General features: G+C 43.3%; 1 protein-coding gene across 1 annotated transcript; it reads left to right on the forward strand.

Annotated features, from left to right (window-relative positions):
• Window positions 1–8,983: 8,983 nt before the first annotated feature.
• On the forward strand, window positions 8,984–10,380 carry cxcl13 (chemokine CXCL13). Its single transcript, NM_001281355.1, is given in 4 exon segments — window positions 8,984–9,047; window positions 9,227–9,362; window positions 9,673–9,753; window positions 10,302–10,380. Coding segments are annotated over 4 exon segments (360 nt in total).
• The last annotated feature ends 440 nt before the right edge of the window (window positions 10,381–10,820 follow it).

Below are 10,820 nucleotides of genomic sequence, written 5' to 3' on the forward strand. Positions count from 1 at the left end.
AAGCTCGAGACCCTGGGTCTCGACCCCGCCCTGTGCAACTGGGTACTGGACTTCCTGACGGGCCGCCCCCAGGTGGTGAGGGTAGGCAACAACATCTCCTCCCCGCTGATCCTCAACACTGGGGCCCCACAAGGGTGCGTTCTGAGCCCTCTCCTGTACTCCCTGTTCACCCACGACTGCGTGGCCACGCACGCCTCCAACTCAATCATCAAGTTTGCGGACGACACAACAGTGGTAGGCTTGATTACCAACAACGACGAGACGGCCTACAGGGAGGAGGTGAGGGCCCTCGGAGTGTGGTGTCAGGAAAATAACCTCACACTCAACGTCAACAAAACTAAGGAGATGATTGTGGACTTCAGGAAACAGCAGAGGGAACACCCCCCTATCCACATCGATGGAACAGTAGTGGAGAGGGTAGCAAGTTTTAAGTTCCTCGGCATACACATCACAGACAAACTGAATTGGTCCACTCACACAGACAGCATTGTGAAGAAGGCGCAGCAGCACCTCTTCAACCTCAGGAGGCTGAAGAAATTCGGCTTGTCACCAAAAGCACTCACAAACTTCTACAGATGCACAATCGAGAGCATCCTGGCGGGCTGTATCACCGCCTGGTACGGCAACTGCTCCGCCCTCAACCGTAAGGCTCTCCAGAGGGTAGTGAGGTCTGCACAACGCATCACCGGGGGCAAACTACCTGCCCTCCAGGACACCTACACCACCCGATGTCACAGGCCATAAAGGCCATAAAGATCATCAAGGACATCAACCACCCGAGCCACTGCCTGTTCACCCCGCTATCATCCAGAAGGCGAGGTCAGTACAGGTGCATCAAAGCTGGGACCGAGAGATTGAAAAACAGCTTCTATCTCAAGGCCATCAGACTGTTAAACAGCCACCACTAACATTGAGTGGCTGCTGCCAACACACTGACACTGACTCAACTCCAGCCACTTTAATAATGGGAATTGATGGGAAATGATGTAAATATATCACTAGCCACTTTAAACAATGCTACCTTATATAATGTTACTTACCCTACATTATTCATCTCATATGCATACGTATATACTGTACTCTATATCATTGACTGTATCCTTATGTAATACATGTATCACTAGCTACTTTAACTATGCCACTTTGTTTACATACTCATCTCATATGTATATACTGTACTCGATACCATCTACTGTATCTTGCCTATGCTGCTCTGTACCATCACTCATTCATATATCCTTATGTACATATTCTTTATCCCCTTACACTGTGTACAAGACAGTAGTTTTGGAATTGTTAGTTAGATTACTTGTTGGTTATTACTGCATTGTCGGAACTAGAAGCACAAGCATTTCGCTACACTCGCATTAACATCTGCTAACCATGTGTATGTGACAAATAAAATTTGATTTGATTTGATTTGAAATACATGACAATTGCAGGTGGCTACATTGCTCCGGAAGTAACCTGCAGCACCCCCTGATAAATCACCCATAAAAAAAAACATAATTAACATAAGCAAAAAAATTGTGCACAAGGCCATCATTAAAACTCATGTATAAGCGGGGAGAAAAATACTCGTCAGCAGAGTGTGGCTGCATGTTGATCCACCCATGTTATCCCGCCCATACTGTAAGTTTCATTATATTTTCTATTCTGATTCAGAGAAGTTGGAAAGTCTTTTGGTAGATTGTGGAGTTTTGGTTCTGCAAAGCCAGCAAAATAACCTGTATTAATGCCAATGATGGTACCAATGTAGTGGGTATCCTATCTACTCAACTCAGTGTCAGTCTGAGGGGCATTACACTAATGGTAATGTGGCAATTCTTTTACTTTTTGGATATGTGTTGTTGTGTCTTGTCAGATACTACTGCATTATTAGAGCTAGGAGGAACACAAGCATTTCGCTCCACCAGCAAAAACATCTGCTAAATATGTGTTTGTGACCAATAAAATTGGTAGAAAACCCAATTAATATCTTTATTAGTTGCCATAAGATTGTATTAGCCTTTATCTTATTATAAGGTTATATAATGTTGTTGTCTCTCCATTGAGCAATAATGGTATGACAATAATCAGCATTTTTAATAATAGCTGTTATTTAGTCATGATTTATATAAAATAGCAGTTATTTAGTCAGTTATTTAGTCAGGATTAACATAAATTAGCTGTTATTTAGTCAGGATTAATATAAATAGCTGTTATTTAGTCAGGATTAATATAAATTAGCTGTTATTTAGTCAGGATTAATATAAATTAGCTGCTATTTAGTCAAGAATAATATAAATTAGCTGTTATTTAGTCAGGATTAATATAAATAGCTGTTATTTAGTCAGGATTAATATAAATTAGCTATTATTTAGTCAGGATTAATATAAATTAGCTGCTATTTAGTCAAGAATAATATAAATTAGCTGTTATTTAGTCAGGATTAATATAAATAGCTGTTATTTAGTCAGGATTAATGTAAATGAGCTGTTATGCAACAGGGGGCATTCACTGCCAATATAGAACTCTTTCAGTCAGTCTGCTAACAGAAAAGATTATCTGGCTTATTTAATGCTTGTTAGCATGTTTCTGTTCCTCATTCTGGGTTCCTTGTGTCTGATCAAGTGAAATTAATCTAAATTTAACACGAGTGATATGAAGATATCAGCCTTGTGTGCCAGAATTCTGGGAAGATTTGAGATGTACTATAATGTTACTATAAGTGAATGAATAAAGGAAAAGTGGTCTGTTGTCCAACTGAAATGTGTCTTCCGCATTTAACCCTGAATCAGAGAGGCTCGGGGGGGGGCTGCCATAATCGACATCCACGTCTTCGGCACCCAGTGGGTTAACTACATTTGCTCGGGGGCAGAACGACAGATTTTTACCTCGTCAGCTTGGGGATTCGATCCAGCAACCTTCCGGTTACTGGCCCAACGCTCTAACCACTAGGCTACCTGCTGGTTACTAGCCCAACACTCTAACCACTAGGCTACCTGCTGGTTACTAGCCCAACGCTCTAACCACTAGGCTACCCTGCTGGTTATTAGCCCAACTCTCTAACCACTAGGCTACCTGCTGGTTACTAGTCCAACACTCTAACCACTAGGCTACCCTGCTGGTTTCTAGTCCAACACTCTAACCACTAGGCTACCCTGCTGGTTACTAGTCCAACACTCTAACCACTAGGCTACCCTGCTGGTTACTAGTCCAACACTCTAACCACTAGGCTACCTGCTGGTTACTGGCCCAACACTCTAACCACTAGGCTACCTGCTGGTTACTAGTCCAACACTCTAACCACTAGGCTACCTGCTGGTTACTAGCCCAACGCTCTAACCACTCGGTTACCCTGCTGGTTACTAGCCCAACACTCTAACCACTAGGCTACCCTGCTGGTTACTAGCCCAACACTCTAACCACTAGGCTACCCTGCTGGTTACTAGTCCAACACTCTAACCACTAGGCTACCCTGCTGGTTACTAGTCCAACACTCTAACCACTAGGCTACCCTGCTGGTTACTAGTCCAACACTCTAACCACTAGGCTACCCTGCTGGTTACTAGCCCAACACTCTAACCACTAGGCTACCCTGCTGGTTACTAGCCCAACGCTCTAACCACTAGGCTACCCTGCTGGTTACTAGCCCAACACTCTAACCACTAGGCTACCTGCTGGTTACTAGTCCAACACTCTAACCACTAGGCAACCTGCTGGTTACTGGCCCAACACTCTAACCACTAGGCTACCTGCTGGTTACTGGCCCAACACTCTAACCACTAGGCAACCTGCTGGTTACTGGCCCAACGCTCTAACCACTAGACAACCTGCTGGTTACTAGTCCAACACTCTAACCACTAGGCTACCTGCTGGTTACTGGCCCAACACTCTAACCACTAGGCTACCTGCTGGTTACTAGTCCAACACTCTAACCACTAGGCTACCTGCTGGTTACTGGCCCAACACTCTAACCACTAGGCTACCTGCTGGTTACTGGCCCAACACTCTAACCACTAGGCTACCTGCTGGTTACTGGCCCAACACTCTAACCACTAGGCTACCTGCTGGTTACTGGCCCAACACTCTAACCACTAGGCTACCTGCTGGTTACTGGCCCAACACTCTAACCACTAGGCTACCTGCTGGTTACTAGTCCAACACTCTAACCACTAGGCTACCTGCTGGTTACTAGTCCAACACTCTAACCACTAGGCTACCTGCTGGTTACTGGCCCAACACTCTAACCACTAGGCAACCTGCTGGTTACTGGCCCAACGCTCTAACCACTAGGCTACCTGCTGGTTACTGGCCCAACACTCTAACCACTAGGCTACCTGCTGGTTACTGGCCCAACACTCTAACCACTAGGCTACCATAGCAGTAAAATAGAATATATTTGAAACAGTAAGATAATGTTAAATCTTTACTACTGACTTTCTACTTGTTTACATAGGCTACATACAGTATGTACATATTGGTAGGGATAAAGCGACTGAAGAGGTCCTGGATGGCAGGGAGCTCGTCCCCAATGATGTACTAGGCCGTACACACTACCCTCTGTAGCGCCTTACGGTCGGTCGGCCGCCAAGCAGCTGCCATACCAAGCTGTGATGCAGCTAGTCAAGATGCTCTCAATGTTGCAGCTGTATAACCTTTTTTGAGAATCTGAAGGGCCTTAGTCTACAGCACAAGACAAGTTAATGTCTCTGTAATAATCTTCAGGACCCATATGTAAACACTCTCTAATGCACCGCTCTCCATTCAGATGATAATTTAAGCATAATCAGATAATGCTTCCTGAAAGATTAACCTCGTCCAGGCAGCATATGGTGACAGGAAGCTGTTGGATGTTTTACATGGATGCTCGGCAGTATGGTATCATCCTGGTTTACAGTAAGCTTTCAGCAGTGCATTGTGTAATTAACCCCTTTCCCTTGAATAACCTTCCCCTTATCTACCACATCCTAGTTTAACTCCGTGGAAAATGTATTGAGGTTGTGGTTGTGTAATCTAAGTGAACAAGGTTTTAATCTCAGAACGGATGTATTTAGATGGTCTAGTCTACATGATATACAACGACAAATTAACTATTGTACTGTAGGTATCGATAGACATTTTAACCTAGTTATTTGCAATATAGCCTACCTCAATATTCTGGATGGATTAGTGTCTATAGTCTGGAGATATGTCTGTTATTATGATACATACTGTCTGGATTAGTCTCTATCAGTTGAGGCTCCTCAGAGGAGGAAGGGGAGGACCGTCCTCCTCAGTGAGTTTCATGGGGGAAAAAAGTGAAACATTAAAAAAGTTGTCTTTTAGGGCCTCCCGGGTGGCGCAGTGGTCTAAGGCACTGCATCGCAGTGCTAGTTGTGCCACCAGAGACTCTGAGTTTGAGCTCAGGCTCTGTCGCAGCCGGCCGGGAGGACCATGGAGTGACGCACAATTATCCTAGCGTCGTCCAGGTTAGGGAGGGTTTGGCCGGTAGGGATATCCTTGACTCATCGCAAACTAGCGACTCCTGTGGCGGGCCGGGCGCAGTGCCGCTGTTCAGGTCGCTAGGTGTACGGTGTTTCCTCCGACACATTGGTGCGGCTGGCTTCCAGGTTGGATGCGCGCTGTGTTAAGAAGCAGTGCGGCTTGGTTGGGTTGTGTTTTGGAGGACGCATGGCTCTCAACTTTCGTCTCTCCCAAGCCCGTACGGGAGTTGTAGCGATGAGACAAGACAGTCTCATTTGGGCAGTACATTTTTTTTAAATATTTAGATATAACAAATATATCCACGTCACCAAATAATTGATTAAAACACACTGTTTTGCAATGAAGGTCTATTGTCACCGGGGCCCATCAGTGTAACTGCTAAACTGCTTGCTAACTCTACAATATAATGCATGATTGTAGCTGGTTTACTAACACATTCATTCTATTAGCCATGTTGACTTGACGTTAGCTAATATGGTGACCACGATGTAGGCTGTGTGTAGCGTTTAGTGGTTATGATACAAAGGTTTGGCCTGGTCACAGACAGCTGATATGTTGTGCACTGAAGTCCACAAGCGAAGGGAAAAGGTGAAAGGAGGAGACAGCAAGTCTGATGCAAGAAGGATTTATCCAACGATAAAAGGGATCATTCTGTTTCCATGTGGCTGCTTTGAAAGTGAACTGTGTTTGCGTGCGATCAGGGGTGTATTCATTCCGCCCATTCTGTTGAAAAACGTTTCATAAACGGAAGCAAACGGAATAAACATACCTGAATTTGTCCAATGGAAACTCTCATTTGCAACTGTTGCACTAATGATTATACCCTAGCTCAGCTAGATGCAAGATTGTGCATGGCGGTATTGAATGTGGCAATGTCTGTCACCTTGATTACTCAAATTCCACTCAAACTGTGCACCTCCACCGCCTTCGGAAAGTGTTCAGACTTCTTCCACATTTTGTTAGGTTACAGCCTGATTCTAAAATTAATCAAATGGTTTTATTTATTCATCAATCTACACACAATACCAAAGCAAATCCATGTTTTTAGATGTTTTTGCTAATTTATAAAAAATATTTAAAAAACTGAAATATCAAATTTACATTCAGACCCTGTACTCAGTACGTTATTGAAGCACCTTTGGCAGGGATTACAGCCGAGAGTCTTCTTGGGTACGACGCTACAAGCTTGGCACACCTGTATTTGGGTAGGTTCTCCCATTCTTCTCTACAGATCCTCTCAAGCTCTGTCAGGTTGGATGGGGAGCGTTGCTGCACAGCTATTCTCAGGTCTCTCCAGAGATGTTCTATCGGGTTCAAGTCCAGGCTCTGGCTGGGCCACTCAAGGACATTCATAGACTTGTCCCGAAGCCAGTCCTGTGTTGTCCTGTTGGAAGGTGAACCTTCGCCCCAGTCTGAGGTTCTGAGCACTCTGGAGCAGGTTTTCATCAAGGATCTCTCTGTAATTTTTTCTGTTCATCTTTGCCTCGATCCTGACTAGTCTCCCAGTCCTTGCCATTGAAAAACATCCCCACAGCATGATGCTACCACCACCATGCTTCACCGTAGGGATGGTGCCAGGTTTCTTCCAGACGTGACGCTTGGCATTCAGGCCAAAGAGTTCAATCTTGGTTTCATCGGACCAGAGAATCTTGTTTCATGGTCTGAGAACCTTTAGGTGCCTTTTGGTGAACTCCATGCAGGCTGTCATGTGCCTTTTACTGAGGAGTGGCTTCCGTCTGGCCACTCTACCATAAAGGCCTGATTGGTGGAATGCTGCAGAGATGGTTGTCCTTCTGGAAGGTGCTCCCATCTCCACAGAGGGACTCTAGAGCTCTGTCAGAGTGACCATCTGGTTCTTGGTCACCTTGGTTTGCCCGGACAACTCTAGGAAGACTCAGTGGTTCCAAACTTCTTCCAATCAAGAATGATGGAGGCCACTGAGTTCTTGGGGACCTTCAATGCTCCAGAAATGTTTGCTGCATGGATTACTCTCCATAGATAATCTCCAGACTGTCTGTTAGTATGATACAAGCTGCCTGCTATACACTACACTATAATCTTCAAATGTTAATCTTACAAATCTTTATGTTAATCTCACATATCTTTATCAATACATTATTATTCTCAATGTTGACAGCATATCAATGCATCAAGAATATGTACCAAAGGTCAGCCTTATCATGATAGAATGCTGTTATCTCTTCACCCACCTAGCTACTGTTGTCTCCCCTCCTCCAGTTAAAGCAGTATTTTGCTTCATCTGCAATGTCAACGACGGCTGAAGCTCATTTTTACTTTATGTAGAGTGGCCAAGAGAGAGTCAGTACATTCCATTTGGAAACGTAGTGACATAAACATCAATCTGCCTCAACTGCTGCTTAAATGCACAGCCAGAAGAGGACTGGCCACCCCAACATAGCCTGGTTCCTCTCTAGGTTTCTTCCTAGGTCTTGGCCATGTTCTGTTATAATCTCCACCCGGCACAACAAGAAGAGGACTGGCCACCCCACATAGCCTGGTTCCTCTCTAGGTTTCTTCCTAGGTCTTGGCCATGTTCTGTTATAATCTCCACCCGGCACAACAAGAAGAGGACTGGCCACCCCACATAGCCTGGTTCCTCTCTAGGTTTCTTCCTAGGTTTTGGCCTTTCTAGGGAGTTTTTCCTAGCCACCGTGCTTCTACACCTGCATTGCTTGCTGTTTGGGGTTTTAGGCTGGGTTTCTGTACAGCACTTTGAGATATCAGCTGATGTACGAAGGGCTTTATAAATAAATTTGATTTGATTTAAATGACGGTGTAACCTTTACAGCCCTGTTAAAGAAAGACGAATAATGAATATATAAAACAGAATGAGATAAGAGAGGGAGAGAAAGAGCAAGAAGGGGGGGGGGGAGAGAAAGAGGATATAACTGTATCTCTCTTTGTTGCTCTATGTATGACTCATTTTATCTAGATGTTTCTGATATGAAGACAGCTTCTGTTTAGTTTCATTAGAAGGTTACAGTAGAATTGAAGGTTAACATAGGAAAGTAGAATTTAATTTACTGCAAAAAAATCTAAATGTAATTGAAATGGTACTTTAATTACACTGCCAAAAATGCAAAACGTTTTGATAAAACGACTGCAGATCTTAAAGCATTTTCTGCATGTGAAATCAAGTGTAATCAACCTTAAAACAAATAAATGGGTAAACTAAATTAACTCAAAAACAAGTACATTTAATTTAAGCATCTCAATACAAGATTACATATCTAGGTAACATTTTCATGTTTTGCAGTGTAAAAAAATAAAAGCTTACATCTACAATATTAGGTATACCCACCAACACCGACTCAAATAGATTGATGTCGGTAAATCTAATGAATCCGTGATTTTTCTGATGAGGGATTCCCCAACACACTTCCTTATTTGCAGCAATATAAACCCAGAATGCACATGAATTCCATCACTCACTCTCAGAGCACTTCGATCTTGATCTTTAACCTCAGCCGACCACAGCCAACCCAGACTCAAGATGCCCTTCAAGCCACACTACTTGTTGGTCGTACTGACTCTCTGCTGCGTTGCTGCTCTTCACGGTGAGATACAGATCTGTTAAAAAGCTTTTTTATTTATTGCAATAGGACCTAAAACGTAGCATTTTAATTTTTTTCATAACAAACTGTTCCCTTTAAAGTTAATCTATCGGTTGTTTTTAAGGATTTGACGTGACCTGCATTTACGTGACCTATGATGGTCTTCCTCTTCCTCCCTGCAGCGTTTCCTATGGGCGGCTTCGCTCCACGTCTGACATGTCGTTGCATCCGGACGTCCCCTGCCTTCATCTCTCCCACCAGGTTTCACAAGTTGGAGATCTTACCTGCAGGAGCCCACTGTAGTCGCATGGAGATGATGTGAGTCAACAGCATGTCACTATTTCAACATATTCTAATGAAACCATGGAGTCACTCAAAAATGCATGTGTGAAAAGTATGGGAGACAGGAAGTAGTGGAAGGAAGAAGAAGAAGAAGAAGAAAAGTGACATTACTGTCTTACATCCAAACCCATTAGAAATCACTGAAGAGTTCAAGTCTCCCACTTCGCACAACCTACAGCAGGCTACAATAAATTATGCCATTTTCATGGCAAAGCTCAGATAGTTATATATTTCTATGGTAGTTTGACTTCTCCTTGGCTAGTAATGTATCGCCTCCATTCATCAGTGTTACCAAGAAGGACAAGACCATAGTCTGTGTGAATCCAGAGGCAAAATGGATCAACAAAGTCATTGCCCGGTTACAAAGGTATATACAACACACACACACCAAACACACACTTTTTGTAGATGTGCAACTGTTTAAAAAAAAACACACACCATCTCTGTCAACAGTAACACCATCTCTGTCAACAGTAACACCATCTCTGTCAACAGTAACACCATCTCTGTCAACAGTAACACCATCTCTGTCAACAGTAACACCATCTCGGTCAACAGTAACACCATCTCTGTCAACAGTAACACCATCTCTGTCAACAGTAACACCATCTCTGTCAACAGTAACACCATCTCTGTCAACAGTAACACCATCTCTGTCAACAGTAACACCATCTCTGTCAACAGTAACACCATCTCTGTCAACAGTAACACCATCTCTGTCAACAGTAACACCATCTCTGTCAACAGTAACACCATCTCTGTCAACAGTAACACCATCTCTGTCAACAGTAACACCATCTCTGTCAACAGTAACACCATCTCTGTCAACAGTAACACCATCTCTGTCAACAGTAACACCATCTCTGTCAACAGTAACACCATCTCTGTCAACAGTAACACCATCTCTGTCAACAGTAACAACAAGGGAAGTGCAGGTGTCCCCATCTCAACCACGAAGGACGGCATCAACATGATAGTGGAACAGCTACAGTAAACGGTCAACATCATCACATCATTCAATCTGGAGCAAAATGGAATGAACACAACACAAGTTTATGCAATACCAATGCATTCAATTGTAACACCAAATTATTTAATTTCTCTGAAATTATCTCTGTACGTATTATGTGTTATTATTTCATGTCCTTATAATGTATCGTCTCCAACCCAGAGAAATAAAGATGGACAAAACATACTTTTTTAAAATGACAATTTTATTGCCTGAGGAGGAAGAGGGACAATTATACAATTGCTGATGAGCGTGTATATTTTATTTTTATGTGAACATTATTACCCCAATAAATCCATAAAACTAAAACACTGTTTTCAGAGTAATACAAAAAGTTAGCACCTCCACCTCTGATTGGTTGACAGATTACACTCCCAGGAGGAGGTGGGACTGGGGTGGTCGTAGTTAACTCAACTTAAACCCTT

The sequence above is a fragment of the Oncorhynchus mykiss genome, chromosome 11, assembly GCF_013265735.2.
Source record: "Oncorhynchus mykiss isolate Arlee chromosome 11, USDA_OmykA_1.1, whole genome shotgun sequence".
Taxonomy (NCBI): domain Eukaryota; kingdom Metazoa; phylum Chordata; class Actinopteri; order Salmoniformes; family Salmonidae; genus Oncorhynchus; species Oncorhynchus mykiss.